This window comes from Notothenia coriiceps, unplaced genomic scaffold, assembly GCF_000735185.1.
Source record: "Notothenia coriiceps isolate Sejong01 unplaced genomic scaffold, NC01 NC01_scaffold00026422, whole genome shotgun sequence".
In the NCBI taxonomy this organism is placed as follows: Eukaryota; Metazoa; Chordata; class Actinopteri; order Perciformes; family Nototheniidae; genus Notothenia; species Notothenia coriiceps.
The window spans coordinates 1,002,383-1,015,498 of record NW_011359123.1 but is presented as its reverse complement, the minus strand read 5'-3'; the positions used below and the strand labels follow the sequence as shown (position 1 = coordinate 1,015,498).

Sequence of the window (13,116 nt, the reverse complement as noted above, 5' to 3'; positions counted from 1 at the left end):
ATCCCAAGGATCCATCTCATGCCATGACGAGACATTACTTACCCACACTACCCACTTACTGTACATCATACCATTTCGGCCGAAACTCCCCAGAATTTCTGACCTATTTCGCGATATATATTCAGTCAGGTACATGGTATGTATCAACAATGTGTATGAAGTGTCTGGGGACCTGGAGACAAAAGACTGACAGCAAAGTGAGTCTTGTACGCAAGGGAGTGACAGCCAGATGGTAGGTGTGTGTTGTGTACGTGGTGCTGGTGACTGGCCGGGCGCCGGGAGAGAGACGGTAATGACCCGGACGGGCAGCAAAGTGAAGCGTGCTTGTATGGGTGTGCGAAGGGCGCAGTGACAGCGGGGATCTGGGTAGGTCGTGTGTTGTGTGTATGCGTGTGCTTCGTGTGGGGAGAGTGAGAAGAATTTCCCTGTCGCTAGAGTAGAGTGGACGTACTTGGGATTATAGTATTGTACACACCGAGAGACTCTCTTAGTCGTCTTCCTGCTAGCAGAATAATAATTACGTCGGCAAATTTGGTTAATAAAATTTACACAAAAAATTTAAGCCGTAGTTTACGATCAACGGACTGTCCAGGTGTGTCGAAGAAGGCACACACTTTCACACACCGTTGGCCATGCCATCGGGAGCAACTCAGGGTTAAGTATCTTGCCCAAGGATACATCGACATGTTGACTGCATGGGCTGGGATCGAACCCACAACCTTCTGGTTGAAAGACGACCACACTCCCTCACAGCCACAGTCGCCCTAAATAAATGCAACGGCCTCCCAAGAAGAGCTCGCCTCTCTCCAGTCATTGAAGCTAAAGTGGGTTATTGAACCTGAAGCTTGTTGCTTCTGCCCTCCTCGACTACGGTCTGGGAGCCGACAGGAAAGTTCAACACACAAGATGGCCAGTCCGCCCCTTTGTAGCATATTATTTCGATAACAGATGAACAGATCGCCACTGGGCTTTCAACTAAATACACAGCCACGCAAAAACTGCAGCATTTGTACAGCCCCTTTTGGGTACTGCAATTAGTGAAGTGCTTTCCTCCGTGGGGAAACGATCAGCACTGCACCACGGAGGAAAGCGGCAGAAAGTCACCTATAAAGAGAGCGGGGCTACGTTGCGTGCATGGCTTCCTTCTGCAGGTAACGGGGAGACGCACTCTGGCGGCGGTCTCGGTCAGGATCCAAAAATACAATTTAAATATTTTGCACACTTATTCCACTTATTCCTAGTGTGCCACTGGTTACGGTGCCGCGTGCCAATGCTGGCACGCGTGCCAGGGGTTGCCGACCCCTGGTTTACATGCAGAAAAAGCTACATAACACACAATGGGACGGGTAATAACCAGAAAAGCATGACATGGGACCTTTAACTATTAACAAAGGAATGTGTGTTGTGGTCTGCCAGTATCTCAGCTAGTACTGAACATGGTTAAACTGAACAGATGAGCATTTATTACTAGGGCTGAAACAAATATTTTTTTTCATTAATCGAGAATCTTCCGATTTTTTGTGAGATTAAACGATCAAACATGAGCATTGCAACTTTGTACAGCCAAAATGTGGTGTCTTCACATCTTCTTTTGTTTGACAGAAAGAAAAAAGAAAACATAAACTGTGTACGGCAATCAATGATAAAGAAAGGCAGCAAATAATAAAATGTAAGGGGCTGGAATCAGAGAGCATTTGTTTTTGACCCTTGTATTCTGTCAAACATCTCATGGATCAATTGACAAACTCTTTTAGCCTCTCTGATCATTCAAAATGTGTCATGGCGACAGTTCAGTATTGTTTTGTATTCTACATAAATGAAATTGAGTTTGAGGAACAGGAGGTACCTTGGTTTGAGGCAGAACTCATTCATGGCTCTGACTGCTGTGATGAAGTTGTTTATTGTGTACTTGGCTCCATATTCCCTTTTCTTCAGGACTGCCCGAACTGCATGTGACAACAGAGGGAAAATAGGAAGAGTTTAATCTGCATTCATTTGCCTTTCATATTGACCAAGCCACATAACCGTGCACACATTACGAAGAGAGTACAAATAAAAGCTAAATATAGTGTAAGGCAGCAGGTCTGTGTAATGTCACACATGCACAGATGTTGTTCCTTACCTTTCACCTGAATTGTCTCAGTTTTTGTCAGCCCCTGAGGTGTTGGAGCTGTGAGAGAAAATGTTTTAATGTAACCAAAGATGTTAACCAGTGAGAAATTCTTATAGGCAACAACATTAACAAAACGTCTACGTCCTTTGGTTGACAGGGCACGCTAAAAACTACTTTTGAGAACTTTAAAAAGAGAATAGGGATGCTGGGGTGGGATTGGTACCAGCAGATAAAAAAGGCATTTTAATGTTATTATTGGCCAGAAATCAAATAAAACATCCAATATTACCCAAAAATAAATATGGCATGTTTTACATGTAACATAAGTTAAACTGTTTTCTAATTTGCCCTGGGTAAATTCAGTATTTTAGGTCTGCCAGTGGGAGATCTCAATGACAGTAGGTATAACATGTTAGTTCTATTACAAGATGAGGTTAACCTTTCCTCCAATAAGGTTTGGATAAATATCTGAGTGTACCAAATGAGTTAGAAGTACTGAGTTTTGTGCATTCCTAGAAAGTATTCAAAACTAGTGTACATGATGCAATGACGCACAAAATGCCAACAATTGACCGTCTTTAAACATCTAAACACTGCTGTACTATCGTGAAACATTGAAGTTATTCACCTGTTGGAACTGGGATGGAAGCAGCAGACAGGACCTGTTCTGCTGACGGAGCATCGCCTGACGCAGGTTTTGGGGGATCATCTTTACTGGAGCCAGAGGTAGAGTAGTACTGCACCTTGCCCAGCCCTAGAGAAGCAACACGGCAGTCTGGAAGGCTGAACCACATGCTGTGTATGCCTGCGCTCTGCCAACCTGCAAACAGATTGTATGACAACACTTTGTTTTCTTGCACTGCAAAATAATCTATGGTTCCAAAGAAAGTAAGAGCCATAATGTACGTAATGTTTCAGCTAACCTCTAATATCACTCTGACACAGTCCAGACGCAATATCAATCGTATTTTATTTATAAAGCTTTCTATTTAATAAGGGTGTAAAAAATAATCCATCAATCTGTATTAATTCAAGGACCAACTGTCCAATATCATGGATGCATACATCACTACATAGGATTTTAAAGATATATCTTTATTTATAAATACCTATAACAAATATGTGTCCACCCCTAGTGCACCTAAAAATAATTTGCACTTAAACATGGTTAAAGTGACTGTTTCTAGTGAACAATAGGACGTCTACTTTTACTCCTAAAATTAGGAGATTCTTCCAATGTCTGTAAAAGCCTAGTTATACAATTGTGAAGTCATATTGTAGTTGCTTTTGTGAGTAGATACAAATGTTTCTGTGTTGATTGGCATATCATATCTTCTCATATAAATACCAGTCCCATGAATAGTCTCAAAACAATATTATGGCAGACTTTTGGATATCATCAGATGTAATATCGTTGACTAATTTACGGAAGCTTGTGATTTACACCCTACTGTTAGAGCTTCCCAACTACATCACACCGATCATTAATATCTCCGTACTACAGTACAAGGTCCAGCAACTGCTTAACCTCTTATTTGATATCCCAATACCGACTGTTAAAATCTGGTGCAATAAACTTGTAATGTCCAATATACACTTTTTTGGTAATTCTACTGTGCAATAATCATTATCATTTAAATGTGCAAAACATAATTTAAATAAATCTCAAACCTTAATGTTCACTTAGCTATTTAAATGCTGCTACTCATTTTTAGACATGGATTGGAAGAGTACTTATCAGTTAGCTACTGTTTCTTATTGTCAGTCTTTTCTATGTCCCCGCTGTGCAAATAATAAATGGTTCTGATTATGTACGCACTTATGCTGGAAGTGCTGGTTTCAGGTACTGTGCACTTTTTACATTTAGACAACCTTGGAGATGTAAAGCTTAATCTTCTGACGATTGCTTATGTGCTCTTGTAAATGATATGACTTGTTCTCAGGTCTCTCTTGAAAGAAAGTAGATATTAATCTCTCAATTAAATAGATAGATACACAAGTACAAGTGTCCTCACCGTGGCACAGCTGGGGAAGCCTCGGGGAGCGTTGTGACAGGGGCGCCCTGTGCTGCATGGACACCCTGCAGAAGGCATGCCATGGTCGGTGGGCTAGGCTGGGGAACATCCTCGCTGTAGCGGGGGTCGGTTCCGAAAGGCTGGAACTTACTGTGCAGAGAAGCGGATAGCCCGGTCACCGTTAGGTTAGCATGTCAACTTAACCCAGTTCAGACAGATTAACACCATGGAGACATTTCAACACCTGACAATCTAATCAAGCAGTACCGTTAGCATAGCTAACAACAAACTAAACTATTAACACAGCTGGCTTTGCTCATCAAATATTGTCTATGCCGGCCGGCTAGCACGAACGCAGTTGCAGCGCCACCAACCCCGGCGGCTACAGAGCCAAATAATTGGCTAACGCTAACCTAACCAGCTAGCATGCTAAGCTAGCATCGTTAGCCAACATAAGTAACAAGTGCCGTGTAACATTTTAATTACTCAGAAACAACTGACACCTAATAGCAAGTATTGTAGGCTGAGGTCATTCAAACTTAGAGCCAATACCTTTTTATTGCGAAGTTTGTTCTGCATAATCTGTATCCATTTTGAGAATGTATGGTCAAATTGATGATACGCCGCTATGGACATAAGGTGAGTGCTACAAACACACGTGACCTGTGACGACACAAGTCCCGTTGTCTTCTCGTGAGAGTGTAATCCATTGAGTGTTATCTTTACAAGTATCGCGATATTCTGTAAACTGCTGTACAAACAAGGTCATCCGATGTTCATGTCCCTGGTCCCCCCTTATCATTTAGAAATAGGACTATATTTAATTAAAACCATAAATGAAACGTATCCTTTAACAATTTTACTTCAAAAATAAAGTCGATTAAGAGATTTCTCTCTTATGCTACATAAACGAAAAACAAAAGAGCAACTGTTTGTGGTATTATTAAAAATATGTAGAAATCCTTGAATGATTGGCTGAGCTTCACATCCAAATATAATTGTTTTCCCCCTCTGTAATACATAAACAGAAGTCAAAAGTGCCCATGTTAGGATACTGCTGGTGTGGCAGCCCAGGTCGACGAGGGAGGGGTAAATGTTGTCAGATTGAGGAAAAAATTCACCAGGAGAGTTTTCTTGACTATCATAACGAATTCCGGTGGTTGGAGCTTAAAATAAATGCATTCGAAAATGTACATGGCACTAAGGACCACCCTAATACACATATGTATGCAGACAATTTATTTTAGCCCATTACTTAATTTCTTTTAAATTATAAGTCTAACATTGTAATGGCCTTTTCTTGATTTTTAAAGTTTCTTTTTTTTCGTTCAACATGAACTAGTTTGTTAGTAGTTAGGTAATTGATACTACATTTAAAATCATCAACTAACCCAGATTTTATCCTGTCTTTTTTAGTGGTTAAATAGTGATAGTTGTTTTAAATGCTAATTTATCGAACATTATGACTTGAGATATGAGCAAAAATAAAACTTCCTGTGTCCAAATATGAGATTTACTTTGTCATCGCTCAACCCATGTCAATTGGAAACCTAAACAGGGAAGGGCACTAGTAGGGAAGGGTGTTGGCAACACAGCATTGAAAGGATAAAACAAGTCTTAGTCACCGAATGAAGAGAAAGGAATCTCAACAGTTAAGAAAAGAAACTCGTGTTTATTCAGTCTTTGTTTAGAACAGTACAGTAGATACATTGTGACCTCACATTGGTAGTAGGTAGGGGCCTTATGGAGCAGCAGTGTTGCAATATTCATCGGACAAATGACTTGACAAATCAAACACATACACTAGGAGAGAGGTCTTTTTTAGTTTGTTTTCCCATGCAATCACTTGAAAACAATACCTGCAGATCCATCACTTCCATATCACGATGATCAAAATGGAATCTGGAGTATTCAATCAAAAATCAAGACCCACAGTACAGTTTAGGAAGGCCATAATCCATTCAACACTGCGTACAAATAAGGTCACTTTAATTAGTGAAAATGGAAGTATAAGAAAGCAAGTCGTCAAGCTGATCAAGAGCGACTCCGTCCTGGTATGATTGTCTGGGTTGCTGGTCGTATAGGGAAGCAAGGAGGGAGTTTGTGTTTGCACTAACGCATCGTGACAAACTCCTCAGATGAGGTGGGGTGAATTGCGACAGTCTTGTCAAAGTCTGCTTTGGTAGCGCCCATCTTGATGGCCACAGAGAATCCCTGCAGCATCTCATCACAGCCCAGCCCCTGCATATGCAGGCCCACCACCTGGGGAGAAGACACAAGTCAGTCTTTGCAATTGTTTTTGTTTGTGTATAACACTAAAAATAAAGACACATTAAGACATAAGGGAATCAAACCCAACCCTTTGAAACACCAAACTCACTGCTGAGTGGCATCTACTGTTGATACATACCTTTTAACTCCCAATTCAAAACAATATCCTTTTCCTAAACCTCCCTCATGTACTCATTATGTAGTTTGTTTGGCTTACTTCCTACATTTACCAGAATGCCTTTTGAAAACCTGCAGAGACTGGGTGTGAGCCTTTTGACGTCAGCTGTAGATTATACAGCATACAGATAATCCTCTCAAAGAAAGGGTAAACATTTTGATGCATTCATTGATCATGTTTTTACTCGCTTTAAATAACATAATGAGTCCTACCTTCTCCTCCTTGCCCTCACACACCAGCTTCATGATGCACAGACTCTTCCTGCTCGTGATGGCGTGATACATCGGAGTGAAAGAAGTCTTGTAGACCTTTATGTTCTCCTTTCCTCGAAGTTTAATAGCTTCCTCTGTGAAAAACAAAAATAAGCATTTTAATTATTGCCCTACTTAGTAAAGCTTTGATTAATTTATAGTACATAAACTTCATCTTAAATAACTTACAGGATGACAGCAAAACTGGACATACAGGCAATTTAATAATGTCAAACTTATTTTGATCATGAAATGTCTGCTCACCTTCTGTGAGGCCCATCGTTCCGATGGGTGGGTGACTGAACACCACTGTCGGGATAGTCGAGTAGTCCAACTTTGAGTCCTTCTTGCCCTCAAATAGTCTGTGTGCCAGCTTTCTGCCTGCAGCAATGGCAACTGATCCAACATAAAACATAACGTCAAACGATTGCATAATGTGAATGCACCCATAGACAATTTAGCAAAAGTAAAATGGCTTTTGGGCATCACAAAAAACAAATATCAAGATATTCAGCCCATGAGCCTTTAAATACCCAGACTGACCACGCTCGAATGGAAACATGACTGTGTAGCTTTAATAAACATTACGTTATTTGAGTTATCAGGTCAACTTCATACCAGGTGTGAGAAGAGCTTTCCCACAAACGTCCCCTACAGCGTAGATCCCTGGTCTGTTGGTGTTCTGAAACTCATCCACAACGATATGGCCTCTTTCATCTGTCTCCAACCCCTGCAGACAGAAAACACTGTTCTATAATTATCAGAAATTATGATCATGTTTTTTTACCAATCCATACATTTTAAAGCTTTATTCCTTCATTTAAATGAGGAATAAAGGTTATTCAACTTGAAAATATTTTAAAAATACATTGTTTACGCCCTAACGGTCTTGTCATGTTCAATAGCAAAGAGAGATGTCTTATTGTTGTGGCCTCCGTGACTTTGTCTGCTGTCTATTAAACATCTCCTTATTTTCCCCACTCATCTTAATTGTTGATTGTAATTCGCTCGGCACATGTCAGTATCCAGTTCACTGTAAACATTATAAGACGACTGTTACCATCAGGTCGATGTTCAGTCCGTTGGTGTTGGGCTGTCTGCCGATGGCCCACAGAAGGCAGTCCACTTCCTGGATGGTGCTGATCTTCTCCTCGTCGTTCTTCTTCTCTGGGTCTTTGGTGGCGATCGTCACTTCCAGTCCCTGCTCTGTTTTACGTACAGACTTCACTTGAGAGTTTTTCCACAAATCTATACCAGAGTTTTGCAGTTCTTTGGTGCAGTTTGCGCTTATGAAGCTGTCGAAGTTCCTCAAAACCTACAGACAGAAATTGATATGTGTTTTGGTTACTTAATAACCTCATAACTATGAATAACATTATTTCATATTTAGTTGTGATTTTATGTGTTTCTTACTCCGGTCTGTCGAATAACGAGGGATGTTTTGGACCCCAGGGTGGAAAGGATGCCTGCCATCTCCACTGCAATATAGCCTGCACCCACAATGACACTGCGCCTGTCAGGGACACACAACGTTTTATTATAGGCACACATTTTACATATTGTATAAAAACCAAAGAGTTAATAAAAAAAGCTCACTTTGGCAGAGTTTCAAGATCAAAAAAGCCATCACTGGTAATGCCCAGACTCCCCCCTGAAATGATCAGTAAACACATGTTCAAGAGTACAATCCACAAAGATGATTACTTTTTCCCTAGTAAGAATCTAAGTACAGCATGTCTTACCTGGAACTTCATCATCAGTCATCACGATAGGCTGCCCTCCGGTGGCGATGAGGATGTGAGGCGCTGTGTATTTTCTTCCATTCACCTCCACCGTCGGCTCAGGGTCATTTGTAAACCTGGCATGGCCTTTAATGTTTTGGATTTTACCCTGGAGTAGAGCATATGTCATTATTGTTCTAACTGTAATTATGTCTAACAATTTTTGGGGGGAAATAAATTAAACTGCCAAAAATACTAAATATATAAATAGGGAAGAAAACAGAAACACAAAAATAATAATGATAATATAAATACTGAACTTACTTTGTCAAGATTGTTGCGATAAATGCGATTTAGGTGACTAATGTAAGCATCCCTTTTGGTTTTCAGAGTTCTGCAAACACGGGAAATGATCAAAGATAAGATGTTTGTTTGTTTTTCAATCCATATTTACTCACTTCCCTTAAAATCATACATTTATAATTAGAACAGACACAAACACTGGCAGTTAACAATTCTAGAAAAGTATAAAAAAGTGTATTCAGTTTTCAGATCAGATGAAATACTTAAAGAATAAAATATTTAGTGTTGAACGTTGTCCATACTTTCCTTTGTAATCTGAAATAAACAGAAAACTGCGAAACCAGAATTTCCTGCTTTATCCGGGAGTTTAATCCGGCAACCATCAGCTAGAGCATTTCCTGCATTAACAGGTGTACACTTCTACAAAAACCGAAATTATAATCATATTATCTTGTTCAGCAGTATGATAACCGTTTTTGCATGGAATTTACATTTTATGAAAACAACCGCCTATTATAATTGTTCCTGCACCTGCAGCATACAAAGGATGGACAAAGCAAACAAAACACAATATTACACAACAACACAAAGTAAAGTCGCCTCTATTTTAAAGTTTTGAAAAAGTTAAAATTTGACATGATTACTTTAAGCACACATTTCATTATTTGTATAGGTGATGTAGTATAAAACCCATTTTCATTTAAAGCTTTAATAAAGTGTAATCCTATCTAAATGTTAATTGAACAAAGTGGTATCCTGGAAGTATTTTAAATCCTTATGTATGATAAGAACATTTGGTCTGTGCTCACAAGGGTAAGATGAAGGGTGTTACAACTTACAACTGCAGAAAGAGAGGGAGGAAGGAAGTTAACAAGTTGCATGGGGGCTTTTATGGCATCCTGTATAGGAGGCATCTGATCAGTGTTTAGGGCGACCACCTGGACCCAAATGTCGTTGTGTGAGCTGTAAATGACCTTTGATGTTTCCCTATAAGAGGGACGCACTCAGGAGGAGTCATCACGTGTGCATACATTTTAAAAAGGACTTTATATGAATGTTGTGTTTCTTTGTATATTTGCCTCACTCATCATTTTTTCTAGACAGCAGCTGATTTGAAATTGCGACAAAAATGTGTAACTTTATATTTTAAAATGTTTTCGTTTTTTATCCACAACTGTCTGGTAGAAATGATCTCACAACCTCCAGTTTGAGAACCACTGCCTGAATGAGGCTTACGGAGGCTTATCATTAACTCCCACCTTGACTTAACTGTGTTGCTAGCAAAGATAGAGAAGTGGGCTAAAGGGAAGCAACACAAGATGGGGCAGTTGTGCAATGAAATGGACACCTCTCTGTTCCAGGAACAACAGTGACAGGTTTCCTAAGAGCTCATTGTTGTTACGCAAAGCGAAAACTGACACCAACAGGTAGTGAAAACTTACTCCCAACTGAAACGGACATTTCCAACTTCAAAGCCGTAGTCACTGTGATCATGGAGATACTCAGCATGAACGGCTGCATTCCACATGACCTGTGAAGACAGGTCAAGGCACTACATAAGACATCTAGTGAATAATGGGTCAAAATGATCATGTTTCTAAGGTGAACTCAGCACATAACAACAACATTGAAAAGAAAGGAGTACCTTCTTGGGGACACAGCCAACATTGACCTGAAAAACATTCAAGCAGTGTCAATTAGTTCAATGTAAACTAGAGGAAATAACTTCCTACTTTTAAAAAGATAAACACTGCAAAGGCCGGAGCTCTATGCACAGTATGTTGCAATAGGTGTTTTAGTTTCAAGTAAAACTTTAATGCAGGCTACTTTAATGCAGTTAACATTTCCCTAAGTAACTTTTTTTTAGCTAAAACAGTTTAACAATATTATCATGATACAGTATCACTGGAAGTCAATAAATATGAAATAAATATAAACTTTATTGCTACAAACATCTATAAAGGAGGATACTCATAATTTTGATTGGGCTGGATTGATTAATCCCTTGTTATACGGTTTTTATATAGAAATACAATTATGTAACATACGTTTTTTTTACCCAGTTATTAGCAAAATTGGGAATTTAATCTGACTAACTATTTTTGCCTTTATGCAATCAGGAAGTGGTTTTAGTGGTTGTGACACATCATACTGCAGTGATATATTTTTCTCATTAGCTATATATCTGTTGGGTAAACTAAAAAGATAAAGGAGTGGATGAACACAATACGTAATATTAGGGATTGGACAATATAGGATTTTAATAACAGATCACAATTAGTTAATGGTTGTCAATTTCCATTTTGGAGATAACCATGAATATCCTTATATTAATTACTTTAAAAAACCTCTATCTTCCTGTCATGGTCAACAAAAAATGATTAAATAATTTAAAAAAACTAAATACAAAAAGTAATTGATATTTTATGACCTTATGTGACCTTATGAACACCTAATTTAAGGTTGTTAATTTGTAACTAAGGATATTTACAAAAATGAATTAGTTATTGGATCTAATATGTTTTAGTGCCAAAGAGACATCATAACTTGCAATTCCTTTGACCAGGATAATGCTGTCATATAATGTTCGCATATTCATATTCCAAATGCTTTCCAGTAAAAAGGTTTTCCCAACAATAACAACTAGTATATTTGAATCATCTTCCTCACATTGACCCCTTATGCACAAAGAATCCATTAGTCTATTTAATGAAGTAACCTATGAGGGGTGACCAGGTTCAACCCAATTTAATTGAACTGTTAAGACTTTGTCTCTGCTGCTTTATACAGTGGCTGTTAGCTTTAGTATGTTGGGGCTACAATGTTTGTTGCACACACAAAACACTTCCACAAAAGAAGTCGGGAGGCTTCGCAGTGAACCCTGGCCACCAGCGTGTGTGTATGAAAGCAGCAGAGTGACAAAACAGACAGTGACTCTAGTCGGGATGAATAACAGTGTGTTTTTTTTACTCACGCAGGTACCTCCGAGTTTGTGGCTCTCGATCACGGCGGCGGAAGCTCCGAGCTCCGACGCCCTGCGAGCCCCGGCCAGACCTCCGGACCCGCCGCCGATCACCAGGAGATCGAACCGGGTCGTCCCCGCAGTGTCTGAGGCCATACTGCGGCGGATGTTTACTCCTTGTCTACGAAGAAAAGACGAGAAAAGTTGCTTTTTGGGGACAGAGCAGACGCAAGCTTGCATACACCGGGTTAGCTGGGTTAAAATAACCAGCCATAACCAGGAAGCTGGCGCCAGTGTGCTCCAACAGGGGAATAGGGTGGGTCAATGCCTCTGCTGTGTCATTATGAGTTGCAACAATGGTGTGCATAGTCATGGTGATCATCACATGCGCTATAGTAGCCTACTACGTATAGAAAAGCAGGAGAAATCAGAGTTAAATCTGCAACAAGAATTAGGTAAAATGACAAAATGTAGTCAAGAAAGCATCATGACGTAGTTTGTAATTGAATATTACAGTGAGTATTTAACTTAGATATACTGCATGACTCACCTTGGTAATGCCATGTGCACTGAAACGTTGGGAACCAGTCTGCATATTCTTCTACACAGCATGTTTTTATCGATTTGTAGGGCATTTATTAGAGAAGTCTCCACAACGTGTGGTTGTTTATGTGTCAGCCGGTGAAAGCCTGTGAGGGGACTTCATAACAAACGCTGCAAACCACTTCCTGTGTCACTGGGGGGGGTGAACTCAAAAATACTCGACGACACGAACTCCCGTCGGTCTCATGTTGCCCATTCAGTAGCCTAAAATCTGGAAAGATACGTTTAAAACAAATATTTCATGTTTCTGAAGTTGTCATAATTTAGGGTGTGTATAACGAAGCTGCCAATAAAAAATGCGTTTTTGTCCAGTAGCAGATTTAGAAACGTGTGAATAATCCCAGGATATAAAGGGGGTTTGCGTATTTTTATAGCACCTACGCTGCACCCTGCCTGCCAGCTGTGAAAGAAAACTAAATAAAAAAGTTAACTTCCGGTCAAAATATTCAAAATAAGACCTGCTGTAGAGAAGCCAAAAGCACATTTCCCGGCAGTATAGGCAATATTAAGAGAACAAGATAAGATAAAATAAGTTTTTTAATGTCATCCATTTATATATAGTGCAGTACATTACATACATTGTGATTTTTATTGTAAATCCTGCTCAACATGTTGCACATTTCTGCTCCATGCTACCTCTTTTTCAAATCAGCATAACTCTCCACTTGAAAATAGTATTGTCATATTTTACAAAAGTTT

At 39.6% G+C, this 13,116-nt stretch overlaps 2 protein-coding genes across 2 annotated transcripts in view; both read right to left on the bottom strand.

Annotated features, from left to right (window-relative positions):
- Window positions 1-4,780, bottom strand: part of slc30a9 (solute carrier family 30 member 9) — a 13,824-nt gene extending 9,044 nt beyond the window's left edge. The window contains exons 1-5 of the mRNA XM_010784563.1: window positions 4,681-4,780; window positions 4,129-4,278; window positions 2,742-2,933; window positions 2,123-2,170; window positions 1,847-1,946 (exon numbers count right to left, since the gene is read on the bottom strand). Of these exons, the coding sequence (XP_010782865.1) occupies window positions 1,847-1,946; window positions 2,123-2,170; window positions 2,742-2,933; window positions 4,129-4,237 (449 nt within the window). The 5' untranslated portion in view covers window positions 4,238-4,278; window positions 4,681-4,780. The remainder of the gene's footprint in view (window positions 1-1,846; window positions 1,947-2,122; window positions 2,171-2,741; window positions 2,934-4,128; window positions 4,279-4,680) is intronic.
- Window positions 4,781-5,780: 1,000 nt separating this feature from the next.
- On the bottom strand, window positions 5,781-12,792 carry gsr (glutathione reductase). The gene is made up of 13 exons (XM_010784564.1): window positions 12,365-12,792; window positions 11,827-11,995; window positions 10,498-10,524; window positions 10,295-10,383; window positions 8,874-8,943; window positions 8,571-8,718; window positions 8,425-8,479; window positions 8,242-8,341; window positions 7,889-8,143; window positions 7,447-7,558; window positions 7,093-7,224; window positions 6,790-6,923; window positions 5,781-6,390 (listed from the first exon to the last, which is right to left on the bottom strand). The coding sequence occupies exons 1-13, from the start codon at window positions 12,424-12,426 to the stop codon at window positions 6,241-6,243; spliced, it is 1,503 nt and encodes a 500-aa protein (XP_010782866.1). The 5' UTR covers window positions 12,427-12,792; the 3' UTR covers window positions 5,781-6,240.
- Window positions 12,793-13,116: the final 324 nt, after the last annotated feature.

Bases quoted from the DNA above. Each gene is read 5' to 3' on its own strand.
- gsr (XM_010784564.1), bottom strand. From the start codon at position 12,426: ATGCTGTGTAGAAGAATATGCAGACTGGTTCCCAACGTTTCAGTGCAC. The intron at 10,384-10,497 runs GTACTCCTTTCT...CTGTCTTCACAG, and splicing joins TTGGCTGTGTCCCCAAGAAG to GTCATGTGGAATGCAGCCGT. The intron at 8,944-10,294 runs GTAAGTTTTCAC...CCGTGTTTGCAG, and splicing joins AATGTCCGTTTCAGTTGGGA to AACTCTGAAAACCAAAAGGG.